The sequence below is a fragment of the Peromyscus eremicus genome, chromosome 7 (genome assembly GCF_949786415.1).
Source record: "Peromyscus eremicus chromosome 7, PerEre_H2_v1, whole genome shotgun sequence".
Taxonomy (NCBI): domain Eukaryota; kingdom Metazoa; phylum Chordata; class Mammalia; order Rodentia; family Cricetidae; genus Peromyscus; species Peromyscus eremicus.
The window spans coordinates 113955377-113974475 of record NC_081422.1 but is presented as its reverse complement, the minus strand read 5'-3'; the positions used below and the strand labels follow the sequence as shown (position 1 = coordinate 113974475).

Genomic DNA, 19099 nt, shown 5'->3' with positions numbered 1-19099 from the left:
GCTTGACTGTGGATTCGCTGTGGCACACTGTCTCCTCCCGCATCTGTGGTTTCCCTGCAGTATGAGACAGTAACCTGAAATAGTAAAGCCCTTCTCCACCATGTTGCTTTTACTCTTTTATTGTTGTTGTTTTGTTCTGTGTTTTAATAGCAGCCACAAAAATCAAACCTAGAAACTCCTCCTGCCTCAACTGTGGTTACAGGCATGTTCCACCAAGTCCACTGGAAAAAGAACCAATTCCAGTAAGAAAGGGTCTGTTCTGGCAACCGCTGTGCTACACTGCCCCCTGGTGGCCAGAGTGAGTCAGTACCAACAGTTGAAGGGCATAGAATGACTACACATTGGCTCTTCCTGGATTGTCCCTGCAGCTTCCTTATGGCCGCTGAAGGCTGTGATATTAACCAACACAATTTCCACACCCTACCAGGTCCCACAGCAGATGACTGCCATGCTGACAGAGGTAAGAAACTACCCAGAATCTGGGCCAAGCTCTTTATGTCTCTGTTCCCTGTGTCCCTTCCAGTTCACTGACTGTCCGAGATTTTCCATGTTGTGACAGAACTGCTCCTAATCACTGCATTAAAATACCCAGGATGAGCTGGGCAAGGTGATGCTCACCTATCTTCCCAGCACTCAGGAAGCAGGGGCAGGAGGTCTCTGTGAGTTCAGGGCCACATACTGAGACCCTGTCTAAAAAACAAAACAACAAAACCCACCAGGAAGGCTGAGGATGTAACTTTTGGTACAGTGCTTACTTCCTATACACAACACTCTGGGTTCTATCCAAGCACTGAATAAAAACCAGCAGGACGGCTGTTGTACGATTTTTTTTCCCTCAGGAGATGTAAACAAACATTATTCACGTAGATAAGGCACTAACAACAGAGAATAAATTCTGCCCAAATCTAGTTTAGTGAACTAAAGAGTTTCTGAGTGTTACAAGAGTACGGGTGAGGAGTTACAGGAGCATGGATGACTCCAGAGCAGCTGCATCACCCAGCATAGGCAACAACCCACAAAGCCTGCATGTCTGAAGCTCCCAGCACAATTTGCAGACAGCTCAGCCTGTCTGAGAGTAACTGTCCAGCAATAATGGCTGACTGTATAACCTTGGGAGGGGCCTCGTGAATCTTGTAAGTTTCAGGAACCTCCTGAGACTTGTGTATTTACTTCCTGGATCTTAATGAGCCTTCCTCGCTCTGGGAGCAATGCAGAAAACATGCAGTTTTTCACACTGGAACCTCTGTCTGTGATACCAAAGCCCTCTTGACCTTGTTATTCAGACTGAACCCTTTTACTGGTGCTTCCCTATTTCCTATGTTGATTGATGTGTCCTTCTCGTCCAGGTCTCAAGCCTGGCTGATTGGCTCTTTAAGTGGTGGATAATTCCCAAAGTACACTTGCCCTTGGGAGCAGTGGGAAAACAGCACAGGGCTGTCAGCCCCCTCCACCAAGGTAGTTCCAGAGACTAAGGTTCCCTCCAAGTAGTTTTGAACTTATTTTTAATGAGGTGTGTGTATGTGTGTGTTTCCCATTTGTTGTATAAATCTCTTTTTTGTTAATCTTATTTATTTTTATGTATGAACACTTTGCTTGTGTGGGTTCATGTGCACCAAGTGTGTGCAGGTGCCTGAGGAGGCCAGAAGTGAAGAGTGGATCACTAGAAGCTGGAGTTTCAGATGGGTGTGAGCAGCCAGACATAGGTGCTGGAAACCAAACCCAAACAATATAATCTTTTTTAAAAAAACTCTAGCTGGGCATGGTGGCACATACCTTTAATCCCAGCACTTGGGAGGCAGAGGCAGGTGGATCTCTGAGTTACAGGCTAGCCTGGTCTATAGAGTGAGTTCCAGGACAGCCAGGGCTACACAGAGAAACCCTGTCTCAAAATAAAATAAAATAACAAAACAAAAGATCTAGACACAGTGGTCCACACTTGTAATCCTAACATAAGAGAAGCAGAGACAGGAGGAGCCCTGGAGACTGTCAGTCTAGTTAACCTGTTTGGAGAAATCTAGACTACCTAGAGCAGTGGTTCTCAGCTTTCCTAAGCTGAGACCCTGCAACCCTTTAATACAATTCCTCATGTCGTGGTGACCCCCAACCAGAACATTATTTTCATGGCTACTTCATAACTGTAATTTTGCCACTGTTATGAACAATAATGTAAATATCTGTGTTTTCCAATGGTCTTAGGTGGCCCCTGTGAAAGGGTTGTCTGGCCCCTAAAGGGATTGCCACGCCACTAGTTAAGAACTACTGACCTAGAGAAAGTGGGTGGTATGAGGACAGTGGCACCTGGGTTGTCCCCTGACCTGTGCGCACACAAACACACAATCAGTTCCTATAACTTTTAAGTCAGGTGTGGTGGCACACACCTCTAATCTCAGCACTGGGGAGGCAGAGGCAGGTGGATATCTGTGAGTTCAAGGCCACCCTAATCTACATAGCGAAGTGAGTTCCAGGCCAGTCAGGGCTACAGAGTGGAAGCCTATTTTAAAAAAGAAAAAAAGCCTGATGGTGGTGGCACATGCCTTTAATCCCAGCCAGGCGGATCTCTGTGAGTTCGAGGCCAGCCTGGTCTACAGAGCAAGATCCAGAACACGCACCAAAACTACACAGAAAAACCCTTTCTCGAAAAAACCAAATAAATAAATAAGAAAAGAAAAAAGAAAAGCATATACTTTTTAAAATAAGTGGTAAAGAAACGCCACAAATATTAGCCACCTCCCCCTCCCAAAAAAAGCTGCCATGCAATTGAATTAAAGAGGAGGCAGAAAATGATGAGGTATGGTAGGCAGACTCAAGTACAACTCAACTCCAGTACTCAAGAGACTGAGACAGGAGGTCTGCAAGTTCAAGGCCAGCTTGAGCTACATAGTAATGTTGAGAGATATTCGATCACACTGTGAACCCCGAGTTTGCATTTGTGTTAATTAAATAAAATTAACCTTGGGTCAGGAGGCTGAGTTGGCAACTAGTTGGCAGAAAGGAATCATAGATCATCAGAGAGTATCCAGGAGAGACAGACACAGGAAGTAGTAAGGTGGGGTTTGGAGTGGCACAGCTTTTCCTGGTTTGGGGAAGCAGAAGCATAGGTCTTTTGGAGATGCTGGCAAGGAGGTCAGCTAATTGTGACCCAGCCTCTCTGGGCCAGCAGGTTTTCACCCCAGCCTTTGAATCTTGAGTCTTATTTATAAATAGAACAACAGAAATTTAGTTAAAGCTACTTTTAGTAGCAGCAACAGAGCAGATGCCTGTGGGAACAGAATTCCGCCAAGCCACTGCTAGAGAAGCAGGCCGGTAACTGCAGAGTTGCAATTGCTGGTTGAAATAGCAGTAGATTAGCCGGGCGGTGGTGGCGCACGCCTTTAATCCTAGCACTCAGAGGCAGAGGCAGGCGGATCTCTGCAGATGCCTGTGGGAACAGAATTCCGCCAAGCCACTGCTAGAGAAGCAGGCCGGTAACTGCAGAGTTGCAATTGCTGGTTGAAATAGCAGTAGATTAGCCGGGCGGTGGTGGCGCACGCCTTTAATCCTAGCACTCAGAGGCAGAGGCAGGCGGATCTCTGTGAGTTTGAGGCCAGCCTGGCTACAGAGTGAGTTCCAGGAAAGGCTCCAAAGCTACACAGAGAAACCCTGTCTCAAAAAATTTTAAAAATAAATAAATTAATTAATTAAATTAAATTAAGGTGCTAGTTTAACTACTTAAATTGATTTAAGAAATACTAAGGTCCATGCCTCAAAGCCACATGTGTTTCTAAGGTGTAAGTTTTAAGTCCTGTTAGAGTCCGCAGAACACCCTACTAAACAAAGACCACCACCCACATAGGCAATCAACAAGAGCGTTGTTTATTCCAGCTGCGATCCCCACGCGCATGCTCCTTTTATAGGAGGGGATGAGGTCATCCTGAGCATGACTGGCTGGGGCTCCTTTTCCTGCTTTAACAGGGTACAGAAATCGGAATGGAAACTCAATTAAAACTCAGGCCTAGTGGAGGCTGGGCCAGGAGAAGCCTAGCCATGGGGCTGCTGCGGCCTGCAGTTCCCTTCCTGGGTGGTTTTCGACGTGTATCTGGAAGCCTTCTCCTTCCGCGGAGGCACTTTCAAGGTGTGAGTGGTGTTCCCAGGGCCCTCCAGGAGGCACCCCTTGTGCGACTCAGCCTCCCTCCTTCCTAGGTCATCTAGCCACCCCTTGAAATCTCCCGGCCTCCACTGTCTGGTCTTGTTTCCTCGGTCCCCACAACAGCCAGAGCTTCCTGCGGTCACACATGTGCTGGCCTCCTCCCTGGCTTCTGCCTCTCCTTTCCTCTCAGCTGTATGTAAGCACCTCAGCTCAGCTCCAGATCCCTAACTGGATTCCCGGATTCCTTCCTGGTACTTACACCATGTTACCCTCAGCCAACGGGCTCCTTGTTCAACCCATGCTTTTCACTGGTCACTACACACTCTGAACTCCGGGGAGGCTTCTGGGCCCATGTGCCAGACCAGCCCCATAAGGCAGGTAGGCTAAGGTCTAACTGGCACCTTGTGTGTGTGTGTGGGGGGGGGGCATTTGAGGACCCTTGCGGGGATGGGTCAGGAGTGCTGGAGCGAAACCCAAGGGTCCTTGAAGTCAAGAGGGGGGCATTATGGACTGGTGTTGCATTTACTGGGGGACACTGGAGACAGGGTGGAGGCTGTTGGAGTTGCCTGGGGGCCGTTTATGTTAACTCGGGGCAATTGGACCCAGGCGGGGGTCTGAGTTGACTGCGGGCCATTGGAGACAGGCCCGTGACGTTTGGGAACAGAGGGGTGTGGCTAGGAACTGACTTCCAGCCTTTGGGGACAGGCTGGAGGGTATCTGGATTGGGCTGGGCGCTGTCAGAAACTAACCGGTGACCGTTGGAGCTGTTGGGGGTTGGCAGGTGACCATTAGAGACAGGAACTGTTAGGACCGATCTGGAGACACTGGGAGCTGGCTGGGTTGGGGTCACTAGGAATGCGTGAAACCCAGAGGGAGGCCAAACGTGTGCCTTGGTTGGATCCTCCAGGACCACAGAGGCCGGAAGATGGGAGCCAAGGAGCAGGCACAGCAGAGACACATGCCCACCACAGAGTCCTGCCCCGGTGGCCTCAGCCCAACCTGGACCCTCGAGGGGTGAGGAGGAATCCAACTTCCCACCCAACTGTGGAGCCCGGGCTGATGGGCGAGAACATCCAGGGCACAGAGAGGCAGGCCTGGAACTCAGCAAAGCCTGACCTGCTGGGGCTCAGCGGGTCCCCAAGTCACGGAGCTCGCCTACGCAGATCCAGGAAGCCCCCGTAAGTGGGCTGCTGCATCCACAGGAGAAACTCGGGGTCTTGGGTTGGACTGAGTCTCCTGTCGTACTGTGGATGTTTCCGGATCTGTGCGAACACAGACTACAGTATTAGAAGTCTGGACAGGGCCGGATCACCTCTCCAGGTAGCCTGCTGGGACAGCTGTGCGCCTTGTCCCCATGTCTGGGCCTAGGCCAGTGCTGCTCCATGTCAGGAGTGTGCATGTATGTACACGAGTTTGAGCTAAGCATGCGTGTGTGTACATGTGTTTGTGTGTATATTAAGCATGTGTGCTAGAGGTCGCTGAGTCGAGTAGAGGGTATCAGATTCCCTACAGCCCTCTGTAAGAGCAGCGAGTGCTCTTAGCCACTGAGCCGTCTTCCCAGCCCCAGGAACCTCCCTTTGATCCTATGGCAGTGCCTTTCAGAAATGCTATCCTTGTTCCCTAGGCTGCAGAGCGGCTCATGAGCTTCTCTGTGTCCACTGTTGGGTGGACTCTGAGGTCCTGATGCCAGGCTTGTTGTTGGCTGACGACAATGAGGCCAATGTGACAGTAGCAAAGACAATGCGATTAGAAAGTGGTGGATTATGTGGTGTTTCTGTAAAATCAACGCCTGGCTGTCTTGATAACATGACTCAGAAACCACCCCCAAAACACCAGAGGTGCCCTCGGCAGCTCCCAGCCAGGCTGCCTCCTGCCCCCAGCCATGTAGCCCACCCCAGGAGAGCTAAGCCTGAGGGAAGCTTGAGCTAAGATTGGATGTTGGGAAGATCTATAACCTACAAACCTGGCTCAAGTCTCTGTTCTTCCTTCCCACCCCCACGTCTCTCACCTGACCATACTGTGAGTACTGAGTTGGAGAAGACCCGGTGAGATTTCTAAAGAAGTTGTCCAACTTTTAAAAGGAATTTTAAAAAGTTTATTGTGGGTACCTGTGAAGCGGTGAGAGGACAACTTGCAGGAATCCAGTCTCTACTTCCACCGTACAATCCTAAGGATGGAATTCAGGTCCCCAGGCTTGATGAGAGGTACTTTTAGTGGCTGAGCCATCTCAGTGGCCCAGTCAACACATTTCTTAACATGGACCCCCCTTTAAAGAGTCACTCTTGGGGACAGCATGAGAAACTCTTGCTTTGTTCTCCCACACTCTCTGACTCTTCTCCTTTCCCATCCACAGGCATCACTCCAGGCCTTTGACCTAAGATGGTTATGGGGACTCAGGACCAACCTTCTCTCTGACCCTCACACCCCAGGGCCAGTGCTGCAGAAGGAAGGCCGTGGGAAGTGGCCCTGCCATGTCTGAATTCAGGAATTAATGAGGGAGATGGTCAAGTTTTCAAGAGTTCGGTCCCCACAGTGCTATTCCTGGTTTGCTTTCTACATGGAAAGGGCCCAGAACTCATGCCCTAAAGAGAATCTGTCCAGGCCCCTCAGCATCCTTTGCCTGGCACCTCCTTTCTTCAGGAAGTGAATTCCTAGACAAGGACTCAGCCCACAGCTCCCTGCCCTTCCCAGTACTGGCTCTTCATCCTGGCGAAGGGTATGTGAACAGAAATCCACAGTTCCGTGTTTATGACCAACTCATAGAACTAAACTGTTTTGTTCTTACACATTTTTTATCTTTAGCCTACCAATGACTTGGGCCTTAAGATTTCCTGACATTTGAAGTCTCTCTGCTCCGTATTTATGGGACCATCACCCATGGACAGACAATTCTTGTTTTACTCGACAATCCCAAGCTCAGAGAAGGGACAAGAGGAAGTAAGCGGACAGTCACGGTGCTGCTGTGTTTCTGAGAAACAAGGAGAAAGGCTGGCAGCTTTGTGTGCCCACCCCAAGCTGTGCCCTGGGGCTGGCAGGTTAAAGTGGCATCCTTTCTCCTTGAACCTTGGGTAGATCCTACGGTAGAAGCCGTGAAGGGTCCAGAGTCAAATTCAGCAGCAGCTTTTCTTAGTTCTCTAGTTTTTTATGTATTTTGGCCATTTCCCAAGTGTTTATCTCTCTTCAATTACAGCACCATGTTAAACAGCCGTTGCTGTTTGCCTAATTGAAATACAAAATCTGGGAACACATGGTGAAGCAATGTACTTGCTCCTGGCAGTGGGTTTTGCAGCTTGTCCTCAGTCCATTCTGGTGCTTTGCACTAGAGAGCCATCACATTCTACCCAGATTTTAGCTGCCCTGCTTGAGGTAGTCTGAGGTCTACCCTGTGCTAGAAAGTGTGAAAGGCAGGAAGAACTGCCCCAGGGACTTCCTTCCTGTTAAGTCAGTGTCCTCCAGAAAAGATTTGCCTTTATTCCTTCCCCACTACCTTCTACCCATTATTTTCTCATTTCTTCCCCCTCAGAGTTAATTGTTTATGTGCTCCTGATAGGAGCAGCTTGACCCTTATGGTCACAGTCTATTAGCTAAATCTTAGGAATATGGGTAGACAGAAAATTCCTGTACTGCTGCGGAATATTTGTACACTATGTGAAGATGTGTTGCTGTGATTGGTGCAATAAAGAGCTGAATGGCCAATAGCTAAGCAGCAGGTATAGGTGGGACTTCCAGGGACAGAGAGGACTCTGGGTAGATGAAAGGTGGACATGCCAGGAGATGCAGAGCAAGCAGGAAGAGAGGTAACAGCAGCCATGAGACATGTGACAGAATGTAGATTAATATAAATGGGTTAATTTAAGTTATAAGAACTAGTTAGAAACAAGCCTAAGGTATAGGCCAAGCTTTCATAATAAATAAGTCTCTGTGCCATTATTTGGGAGCTGAAGGAACATAGAAAGACCTGTTATGGGGGCTGGAGAGATGGCTCAGAGGTTAAGAGTACTGACTGCTCTTCCAGAGGTCCTGAGTTCAAGTCCCAGCAACCATATGGTGGCTCACAACCATCTGTAATGAGATCTGGTGCCCTCTTCTGGTCATACATGCTGTATACATAATAAATAAATCTTTAAAAAAAAAAAAAAAAAAGAAAGACCTGTTATGTTACATTTGTTCCCAATGCATGTCATGTAAATCCACATAAGGCCTGAGAAAGCTTGAAAAAAAAAAAGGTTCCAAGTAGGCTCAGTGCTTACAGCCTACACAGGCGTGGCTACCAAGCACTTGAATGGGGTTTAGGAGCAGCAGGTGGTGCACTACTTGGTGGCGGTAGACTAGGTAGAAATGCCTACAGGAGCTGGGGCAGATAGACCGGCTCCAGGCCAGGGCCACAGGCATGAGGCTCCTCTCTCACTGACCCGAAGTGGGCGGCCACATGCTAAGCAGATCCACATAGCAGAGGCCTAGCCACCACCTAGCAGTGAAAGGTTTGGCTCATGGTCAGAAAAGGCTGCAGATACAAAAAGTCAGGTCCAGACTGATTAAACCTCTAAACAGGTACAGTAAGCTTAAAAATGTGCTTAGATGCTGAAGAAAGAAAATGGGTGTGGACAGTCATAGAAAAATAGTTTTAAAATAATAAAGTGAAGTCTTTATAAATAAAGAGTAAAGTAATATAAAAAGGATAAGTCACATAAGGATGGGAAATACTGTAACACAGGGAGTTTGGGCCTTATATGGTGTTTTGTTAATTTTTTGAATGGTAATGAACAGAAAACACCAACTGCTGAGAGACATTTTATTGTGGGAGGGACTGCCAAATTAAACCAGACTACATACTTTTAGGGATGTCTTAACTTTAGAATGGAAGCCAGAAAACGTATTGTGTTGGGGGAGAGGTTATGTTTGTTTCAAAAGAAAACGAAAAGCTGTGGATTCCTTCAGAATTAATAGACCAGAATTGATCGGGGGAAACCTCCTGAGGACCTTGTCTAGAGATGTGGGAAAAAGCCAAAAAAGACTACAGGACAGGTGACTTATATGCTGATCCCTCTGCATGGGAACAGCTCTGAGAATAGATGAGACATGATAAACCTTGTTAGCTACAGAGTTATGATTTATTACATACCATCCTTTCATATGGCATGGACAGATAAGTAACCCAGGTGATCCAGCCTCTCAAAGTGCCTGTTAGTTTCCTCAAAATTCTGCATCCAGAACAACTTCAAAGCTGCTATCTCAGATGGTCTAGCTTCACAGACTACTCCAGCCAGACCTCAGATAAGCTCTATACTTTCTCATCAAATAGACTAAACAAAAAATACAGCTAGCTCTCACAGGCTTTGACCAGTGAGTGGTGAGTGGGACAGCTGGTGGCAGGCGTGGCCACCAGGTCAGCTGGGTTTCTTTTGGCTCTCCAGTTAGGGCTGCCTTTCAGATCCTGAAGGAAGCACCTTGCATTTTGCTTCTATTTGTGTTGTGTGAAATGGCACTTGCCATTCATTCACCTAATAGGAACAGAAACAGATGATAGGAAAATACTCAGACCCCTGGTGATTATGGGCAGTGGTCAGGTGGAACCTGGAGACTTGATGCAAAATTTTAATGTCTTAAAATGTCCCATGTTTGAGTTGGAGAGATGGCTCAGCTATTAAGAGAACTGGCTGTTCTCCAGAGGTCCAGAGTTCAATTCCCAGCAACCCACATGGTGCATCACAGCCATCTGTAATGATATCTGTTGCCCTCTTCTGGCCTGCAGGCATACATGCAAGCAGAACACTGTATACATAATAAATCTTTACTAAAAGAAGTCCCCCATTTTAATGCCATTAAGTACAAGGATGTTCATTTTATCCACGTTTATCACAACCACCTTGTAAAATGTTAAAATTAGGAAGCTAAGTAAGCTACTTATAGCCACTTACTAGCTCGTTCTAAAAGCTATAATACCATGGAGAGACGCTTTATTGTAAACTCTAAAGGCAGCAGTTGGTTGGCAACATGTTGAATATGGAATTAGCTGCTCTTGCTGATTACATTCCCTGCTGAAGTTTATTGCTGTGACAGAAAGTGTTGATAAACATCCATGCCTTGTTTCTCAATAAAGAAAACATCTCTAGGACTTTCCCATTGTCTTTTTAATGAAAACCACAGCAGCCCCCTTCTTGTGCTCATCAAAGAATTTGACAGGAATGACTTGTATCTGTGACTTGTGGCATCTGCCAACATGGCTCAACTTGAGACTGGACAGTACACCTTTAATAGTTTGCTGTGTTGGCCAGCAACTCAGTACTGTTTCCTGTCTGTTGAACAGGGAGGTGGCTGTAGAATGGGGACATCAGTATGTGCCTCTCTCAACTGCTTTGGCTTCCTTCCAAACTGTGAAACAATGGCATCAAGAAGAAATGTCCCAGAAAGTCCAGACCAAGGTGGACAGTGTGTCTATATTAAGTCGTGTAGCATCACTTCCACCATAGCTTATTAGTAAAGACAATCACAAGGCTATAGCCATAAAAAGGAGGGAACAGAGTCCTCCTCTGTGAGGCAGGCAGGATGTGAGCCTTTCTTACATTCTAAAGCGGGTATTTAAATACTTTGTCTTTGGTACACTGGTTTCTCCTCAGAATGCATCATCCCACCTTTTTTGCTGTCTCATGTATCCATGTCCCTTTTTTTTTTTTTTTTTTAAGGGAAGTTTTTCTTTTTTTTTTTAAGATTTATTTATTATGTATACAGAAGAGGGCGCCACATCCCATTACAGATGGTTGTGAGCCACCATGTGGTTGCTGGGAATTGAACTCAAGACCTCTGGAAGAGCAGCCAGTGCTCTTAACCTCTGAGCCACCTCTCCAGCCCCCATGTCCATTTTTAAAAAGTATTTTCTAGGGGGCTGGAGAGATGGCTCATGGGTTAAGAGCACTGGCAGCTGTTGCAGGTCTTGAGTTCAATTCCCAGTAACCACATGGTGGCTCACAACCATCTGTAATGAGATCTGGTGCCCTCTTCTGGCCTGCATACATGCATGCACACAGAACACTGTAGACATAATAAATGTATATTCTTTGCCTAGATCCTAAGTTAAAATTTTGTTAAGAACTTATATTTCAGGGGCCAGAGAAAAGGTTCAGCTGTTTCTTCCAGAGGACTGAGGTCCAATTCCCAGCACCCACATGGCAGCTCACAACTGTAACTCCAGTTTCAGGGGATCTGACACCCTCAAACAAATGTGCACACTTAAAAAAAAAAAAAAAAAAACAGACACTTGTGTTGCTAAATAATGCCAAACTGTACCAATCTCTACCTCCACCAGGGACTACGTACGAGAGACCTTTGTTCCTATAGTCTGGTTTTACCCAGCTTTTTGTTTCTGGCAGATTTGCAATGTAATACAGCCCTTAATAATCACCTTAATGCTACCTAGCTGGACAGTTTCTGCAGGCTAGCTCAATCCGGCTGGAATGCCTATCTCTTACAGGACACTGCCCAGCAGCCGAGGAAAAGGTAACACAAGTCAATCCTTCCATTCCCCTACCACCACTAAGGTTTGGTCTAACAGTGGTCCACTCTATAGCAGTGCAAGCCCTCCATTTGATGAGGCATGGCGTTTTAGCCTATGCCCAGGCAAAACTCAGGATGTCTTGGATCTTTCTTTGCAGACCAGGATGGCCTTGTACTCAAGAGATCTGCCTGGCCACCCCTCTATTTTGGATTTTTTTTTTTTTTTTTTTTTAGGTTTATTACGTATACAGTATTCTGTCTGCATGTATCCTTGCAGGCCAGAAGAGAGCACTTTACAGATCTCATTACAGGTGGTTGTGAGCCATGTGGTTGCTGGGAATTTTAACTCATGACCTCTGAAAGTCAGTGCTCTTAACCGCTGAGTCATCTCTCCAGCCCCCTAAACTTACAGGTTGGGCCACCATCCCAACATCTATTTTCTAGTTCACAAAACCCCTCTCCAGCATGCTGATCCTACTATTCATACCTAAATTGCTAGTTTTACATATTTTGAAGCAGCCATTATATGGCCCAGCATTCCTCACACCTGTGCAGACCTGGTCAGGGGGAACCTTTGGACTTTACTTAAGGGTATGCCTTTCTTTTATCAAATTCAGGGGTCAATACTTAGGTGGTACAATGTCTTCCATTGAGGACATGCTGAGAACTTCTGGGAATCCTTATTGCTCCAGCAGGAACCACTGGTCACCCAGGCAGCAGATGCTTAAGCTGTACTGTGGAGTCCAAGGAGGATCCTCTAGATTTTCTTGGCTCCCACTGGATTTTCTCATCTCGTTTCCTTTTCTGCAGCCTGATGTCTGTAACTCATGCCTCCATCTCCACACCTCTGCTCACTGCTGTATCCTGGGTGCTTAATAGGTCTAGTGTAAAAATTTGAGATTCTTGGATCACTATAGGTCTATTCCTAAATCTAGGTCAGAAACTCCAAGTTCACCATGGGACAGGAAGTAGAACAAGCCTGTATACCCCACCTATCTACGTTCTTCTCCTTCAGCCTCCCAGTGCTGCACTTACAGACTACCACCAGGCCCATCTAGATGTGCTTCTACAGGCAAAATTTGTCTCAAGTACCTATGAATATTTAGTCAAGTGCAGAAAATCTCCACATCAAAATTACAAAAGCAGAACTTGTAGATTGTTAAACAGCCAGCATTGCTCAAGATCATAAAACCAATGCAAGTCTAGGCTGTTGTGGGGCAGACGTCTACACCCAGCCTGGTGTCAGTGGTAAGCTGAGTCAATTACGGCATACCATAAGCAGCACTTAATATTCTTCAAAGCTTACACCAGCAAGAGAAAAAAGCTAAGGAGATATGCTGAGGATCACTTGCTTCTCCAAAGGACCAGAGTTCTGTTCCCAGGACTCAAGTTAGGAAACTCCAAATACAGTGGATCTGATGCCTCCACTCAAACACCACACCCAGATAGATCTCCCCTATCCAATTTCCACACAGGCCCCAAGCAGCTTGTTATTCTAAAGACAACCTCAAAGCAACCTAGATTTAAAGTGGACCATGAATGTGCTCTAACTGTATCTTACAAACACTCTCCTAGAACCTGTTCACAAGCTGAGGTATGTAACACAGACCAGGTCACTAGCCCCTCCCCCAAGCCTGTGTATTTACACTCCAAAAGCCACTCCGGCCCCAGTATGGAGTAAAGACTTCAAGAGACAGCTTGTAGGAACTTTATTTTCCTTCCACCTTTTTTCCCTTTGCTCAGGTGTCTGCAGAGGAGCTCAGGACCACTCAGTGGTGGCTCCAACCCACTCGGTGGCCTGCGCTGTAGGAGCTGCGGACCAGTCCTCAGTGGCTGGCTGGGCACTCCAGTCTTCTATTGAAAAAAAAAACAAAAACAAAAAAACCATCAGTTCTAGGAACAGAGTACTACTTTCCCCAACCCAACCTAACTGCCAAGTGTGAAGACACATGCATCCATCCATCCTCCCAGGGAGGAACAGCCCACAATCCAAGGTCAGACAACATCCTCGGGCTCCCTAGCAGCCCGATGCCCTGGCCTGGATACCTACCAGTAGGGAACTGCTGGATGGGTACAGAGGGCACCTGTACACCCTCAGACCAGTCTGCCACCTCTGGCTGAGCAGCAGTGAACTCAGGAGCTGGTGCAGTCCATTCACCCTGGAATTCCTCCTTGGTCACAGCCTTCTCGGCAGCAGCCTGTTCCTCCTTCTCAATCTAGTTTTTAAAAATACAAATTTAGCTTCACTGAACCAGATCAAAGCACCCCATTCACTTAGTGGCAATAAGCATTTGCAGAGTAAGCCTTACCTCCTCTGGGTCTCTGTAGAAGTAAAGATCAGGCATAACTTCCCATGGGTGCTCACGGGAGATAGTGCCACGCATGCGGAGTACTTCCCGGGCCAGCATCCACCACATCAGACCCACTGAGTGCGCTCCCTGGAAGAGCGGAGGGTCATTAACCACCAGTCAGCACAAACACAAACCTGTCCCCACTCACTTCACTTGCCCTGTACCCACCCACCAGGCAGCTCACTACCGAGGGCACAGGAGCACATACATGCAGGCAAAACTCTCATACACAAAATAATAAACCCCCAAATTACTTAAAAACAATCATTCACGAGAAAGCACAGGCCTCACACTTGTAGCAAAGGTTACTATCAAACCCCACTCACAGGAACAGAGTGGGGTGTTAGCGAAAACCTTGCCGCTCGTTTAGCACACTACCTACACTTGGGAGTTCATCGGCCAGCTTAGGACCTCAACTCCAAGCTCTAACAATGTGCAGAGGAACTTGAGAGTTTTCCCAGAGTGCTCACTCACCAACTCTCCACCAGAGCAAGTACCTTATTGTTGCATGGGATGGCAATGTCCACGTAGCGCAGAGGAGAGTCTGTGTTACACAGCGCAATGGTGGGCAGGTTGACATAAGATGCCTCTGTGAGGGGCTGGTGGTCAGCTCTGGGATCAGTCACCACTAGAAGCCGCGGCTCCCTGAAGGCTGCTTGGATCTGGTTAGTGAAGGTCCCAGGGGTGAAGCGGCCAGCAATCGGAGTGGCTCCAGTGGCGGCAGCAAACTTCAGCACAGCTCGCTTGGAAGGGAGACTGAGTCAGCATTTTCAAGCTTGGTTTCGTAGGAACTGTTGATACCCACTCTAGTCACATGCCACCCTTCAGACACCAAAGCAGCACTTCCTTGAACACACTCTTCTCAGGCTAACTGCAACACTTGCACACCCCATCTCCTCATCTAGTCTGAGGAACCCAAATCATCTATGCAGCAGGTCACTGTTGGTGATTTCAAGTCACCTTACATGTTCCAAGTCTCTCAAAGGACAGTGACAGGTGCAGCAAACACCTCTAGCTTCTCATTTAATTTTTATCAGGACACAAGGCAAGCACATCTTCCTTTTCCTCTAGAAAACACTTCCCTCTTGTCTTATATTTGAGTGGTTTACTTGCAATGTATACAAGTACATCACCCATGAGCATGGAGATCAGGGGGTGTTGGATCCCCTTGAACTAGAATGTGAGTGCTGGCAGCTGTCCCCATTGAGGGGTATACAGGGTTCCCATTTTTGTGGCTTTGATATTCCCAATGCCTATACCTCTCATCCCAGTGATTTCCCAACTCCCTCCAAGAGATGATCCTTTTTGCTTTATTCAAGCACCTAAACACTTCCTGGCCAGGTAACAGTATATTCTATCCTGTTCCGTAACACAGAAGGTCTAGTCAAGTCCACTCTTGAGGAACCACTTGCTAGCACACTCACAGGACCCTTACTGCAACATTAAAACCGAAAAGTCTGGCTAGAATTTAAGTCCCCTCAAAACCTATGAACTGCATTTTCACTGACTCAGCCATCCTACATATAACAAAAATATCAATTTCCTTAACAGAAAAGATACACTTTACCTCACTTTTTACAACTGAGACACTTAAGTTAACAAGTAATTTTAAGAACTCTGAAGAACCTGGACAAACCTTTACAAGGACCAGGTTCATTACCTTTCTTTTAAATCAGAAGTAACAAAAACAACTTTTTGTTTGTTTTTTGAGATGGGGTTTTTCCGTGTAGTTTTGGTGCCTGTCCTGGATCTCACTCTGTAGACCAGGCTGGCCTCAATCTCAAGAGATCCGCCTGGCTCTGCCTCCTAAGTGCTGGCATTAAAGGTGTGCGCCACCACACCCAGCCAAAAACAATTTGTTAAGCACACAGCACTGTCTGAGGGGCATAGGACTGTTTCCTGCATGGTTTGCCTCCTCATTCATTGTCCATAGGACTCTGAGAAGTTGTAGGAATATGCAGGCGCAGGCACCAGGCCCAGCTTCATCTCCAACGTTGTGGAAAGGGACTGTACATCACTGGACAATGCCTATGCTCCCCCACGCCACTAGGACAGAGCCCAGGTAGAGTGACCTCCTGGGATATCCACATTGGAACGCCTCTACTCTTCTACATACTTCCAATGTCTTTTGTGGATTAACCTCCATTCTACAAACCTGCCCAGTGTTCCTGGAGGAGATGACACTGACATCAGCAGGGTTCTCAATGGCAACAATAGCACGGGCTGCAAGCAACAGCTTCTCCCAGGTCCTCTTCAGATTTATGATGTAGATACCTAGGTGAGAACGAAGAGTTTGTCACCCTGGCACTCACTCTGAAGACCAGGCTGGCCTAGAACTCAAAAATCTACCTGCCTTCCATATGTTACTGGCAACAAATGGAATTTTAAAGGGGGGGCTAGGGATTGACCCCAGTGGCCCAGATAGGTCTGCTAACAGCCTAGCTGAGCAAATAGACACTCTGTAGGAAGGCAGACTGTATATGTGGCAGTGACTACTATCAACTCCAGTCATAGAGGCACGCTCTACTGGTGTTAGCGAAAATCCTGCCTCGTTCAATGTAGCACACTTCCGACACTCACAAGTTCACTGGCCAAGCGTGGCCTCCACTCTGAGCTTTAATAGTGTGCAGTTTCAGTTCCATCGGGTACCACCACATGCAGATTCAATCCATCCTACCAACCCCTCACAACATTCCAGTATCTCAATTAACTGGTGAACTCACTACCCTCCGCTTCTCACAACCCATCCCGCCAATCTTTCTCAGGTTATCCTCACATCTCATTCTACTTCCCACTAAACCCACATAGTCGATGCCTATGACACTGTCTGTGATACAGAACGCACGCTAAGAAATAATATTACCCGACCTCTTACACACCCTCCAGGATCCAACCCCAACCTAGCAATTGTAGTATCCCTCCAAACGACCTCAGAACATTCAGGATCGGTATTGCCCAAGGCATGCACCAGCCACAACAGTGTAGTCAGAAGCTTACAAGAAATTTACCCCAATTATCAAAAGCGGTAACTGACCATCACTTTTCCTTTTGTAGATGTACTGCTCCATCTGAAAGTCAAGGTTGGTGCCACCTAAGTGGGTTCCTGCAGCAAGGAATTTGAGGACATCCTCCTCCTTCATTTGCAGGACATCAAGGGCTCCGGACATTGTGTAAGTTTCCCTTTAAGTTACGACGGGAATCTGAAAAAGAAATAATTCATCTGGGTTTTCTCTTCCTTTTCTGAGACTAGGGTCTCAATGTGGCCAGAGCTGTCCTAGCACTCACAAAGGTCCCCCTGCCTCCCGAGAGCGGGGATTAGAGGCGTGTGCCGCCAGGCTCGGCAGGTGACGCTGAAGTGGGGTGTATTCTTATTCCTATCGCTTTCAACTTCTCCGGCCACCTATCACACTGCATTAGGCCTTCCAAGTAAGTGGCTTTGGTAGCAGGGAAAATAGCCAATTGGAGTTAACGCTTCCGCAGGAACACGGGAACTAAGGGAAAGTGCAAGGCCAAGCCTGTCTGGGGTGTTCCGGGTTATGTTTCCAGATGTGACCGGCAGCTCCGGACCCATCTCCCCGCGCCTCACAAGCACTTCCCCAGCGCCCTGCCGACAGGGCCTCGGGACGGCGCCCGCCCCACCTCACTGGAGGCCGCCACGTGGCGACGCCACCGCCGGGAGCGAAGCCGCTCGGGGAGACGCGGCCTCGGCACCCTGGGCACCCGGCACGGGGCGGGGCGGCCGAGCCCGCGGCGTCGGGCGGCACCGAGGAGCCCACGAGAGACTCACCAAGAACAATGCCGTATGGACCCGTCCCAGAGTAGCGCGGAAAGGACTGGCGGCCGGAAATGACGTTCTTAAATAATCCGCAGCCAGCCAATAGCAAAGCAGATTAAGCGAAAAGAGGGCAGACCTTTCGTTTCAGAGGGAGGCAGCGGCGCATGCGCAGACTCGGCAAGCGAGGAGGCTACAAAGCCGAGGAGCGGAAGTTGAAATGGCCCGCGCCTGGCCCTGCTCTGGAGAGCGCACGCGGACCGGAAGTAGCTGCCTCACCGGGGTGCAAGGTTCGCTAGTCTTGTTGGAAGGTCTTTGGAAATCAGGTCTGGGTACAGCAAGCACAACCTGGAGGATTGCACGTGCTCTCTGGAGGACGAATTACCAACGCGCAATTAACAAGTTTATTATGTTCAGTAAAATACTATGCAGCCATCTGAGGATAAAATATGTCCCATAGTACAAAAGCATTGGAACCTAATAACTACAAATATAAAACTGACACCTATGTAGAAAGATGGCTGTAAAAATAAAAACTAGACTGTCAGTAAAACAAAATGCATTTACTAACCACTCACAACCAGCTGTGGAGGGGCCCCAAAATAGCTTGACCACACAGCAGCCATGACAGGCTTAAGGGCCTAGACACAGCTTCTGTGACAGGCTTACTGGCAGGCAACACCCAGATCCAGGAAAAGCATACCACCCAGGGATCCACCCAGGGGTGAGGAAGGATCTAACACCCTCCCCCATTAGATAAGGTGGCCAGATGTCCTTGAGTCTAGCACACATCTCTTTTTTTGTTTTACAAATTCACTCCAACCTCTGCTACAATAAAAACCCCATCCCACCTGAGCTCGGGGCTCTCTGCTCTGTATTGGAACCAAGCTCCAGAACTTGAAATAAAGGTTCTTTGCTTTCATGTGCAGGATTCGGTCTCCATGGTGGTCTTTTGCCTAGGGCATGTGCAGTCTTCCTCTCCCCACTTACCTGACACAGCCTGGGTCATCTGTGTCAGAACTTTTTTTTTTTTTTAAGGTTTATTATGTACACAACATCCTGCCTGCATGGATGCCTACACTCCAGAAGAGGACGCCAGATCTCATCATAAGTGGTTGCTGGGAATTGAACTCAGGACCTCTGGAAGAACAGCCAATGTTCTTAACCTCTAAGCTATCTCTCCAACCCTGTGTCAGAGCTTTTTAAACACTGGAGCACATACCCACCTACCCCTCTGCTTTTTGTAGAAAGTAATGGCTCCTTCCTAAACTTGAGACCACCACAAAAAAAAAAAAAAAGATGGGCACCCAGTAGATATGACAAAGTGTTGAAGGGTATGTGGAGAGACTGGATGGTCAT

At 47.6% G+C, this 19099-nt stretch overlaps 2 protein-coding genes, 1 long non-coding RNA gene and 3 other non-coding genes across 8 annotated transcripts in view; 1 reads left to right on the top strand and 5 right to left on the bottom strand.

The window, feature by feature from the left end:
* The window catches only part of Mobp (myelin associated oligodendrocyte basic protein), a 32009-nt gene extending 27484 nt beyond the window's left edge, over positions 1 to 4525 (bottom strand). Inside the window, exon 1 of the mRNA XM_059268909.1 lies at positions 4386 to 4525. The gene's annotated coding sequence lies outside the window, so the exon portion shown is untranslated. The remainder of the gene's footprint in view (positions 1 to 4385) is intronic.
* Positions 3904 to 7333, top strand: LOC131915539 (uncharacterized). Of its 3 annotated transcripts, none has more exons than XR_009380355.1 (3): positions 3904 to 4504; positions 5034 to 5304; positions 6480 to 7333. It is a non-coding gene; the product is annotated as an uncharacterized LOC131915539 (long non-coding RNA). The 3 variants fall into 3 exon arrangements; XR_009380354.1 differs by having other exon boundaries at positions 5034 to 5446; XR_009380353.1 differs by lacking the exons at positions 3904 to 4504; positions 5034 to 5304 and adding an exon at positions 5454 to 6330.
* Positions 7334 to 13309: 5976 nt separating this feature from the next.
* On the bottom strand, positions 13310 to 17150 carry Rpsa (ribosomal protein SA). Its single transcript, XM_059268908.1, has 6 exons — positions 17003 to 17150; positions 16124 to 16242; positions 14466 to 14711; positions 13927 to 14055; positions 13668 to 13833; positions 13310 to 13471 (listed from the first exon to the last, which is right to left on the bottom strand). The coding sequence occupies exons 1-6, from the start codon at positions 17133 to 17135 to the stop codon at positions 13377 to 13379; spliced, it is 888 nt and encodes a 295-aa protein (XP_059124891.1). The 5' UTR covers positions 17136 to 17150; the 3' UTR covers positions 13310 to 13376.
* Positions 14260 to 14408, bottom strand: LOC131915734 (small nucleolar RNA SNORA62/SNORA6 family). The gene has a single exon (XR_009380390.1). It is a non-coding gene; the product is annotated as a small nucleolar RNA SNORA62/SNORA6 family (small nucleolar RNA).
* On the bottom strand, positions 15859 to 16061 carry LOC131915732 (small nucleolar RNA SNORA73 family). The gene has a single exon (XR_009380388.1). It is a non-coding gene; the product is annotated as a small nucleolar RNA SNORA73 family (small nucleolar RNA).
* Positions 16447 to 16599, bottom strand: LOC131915733 (small nucleolar RNA SNORA62/SNORA6 family). The gene has a single exon (XR_009380389.1). It is a non-coding gene; the product is annotated as a small nucleolar RNA SNORA62/SNORA6 family (small nucleolar RNA).
* Positions 17151 to 19099: the final 1949 nt, after the last annotated feature.

Coding starts and splice junctions, on each gene's coding strand:
- Rpsa (XM_059268908.1), bottom strand. CDS start 17,135: ATGTCCGGAGCCCTTGATGTCCTGCAAATGAAGGAGGAGGATGTCCTC. Junction 14,712..16,123: donor CCTCCAGGAACACTGGGCAG/GTTTGTAGAATG, acceptor CTCCCTTCCAAG/CGAGCTGTGCTGAAGTTTGC. Junction 14,056..14,465: donor CCATCCCATGCAACAATAAG/GTACTTGCTCTG, acceptor CCGCTCTTCCAG/GGAGCGCACTCAGTGGGTCT.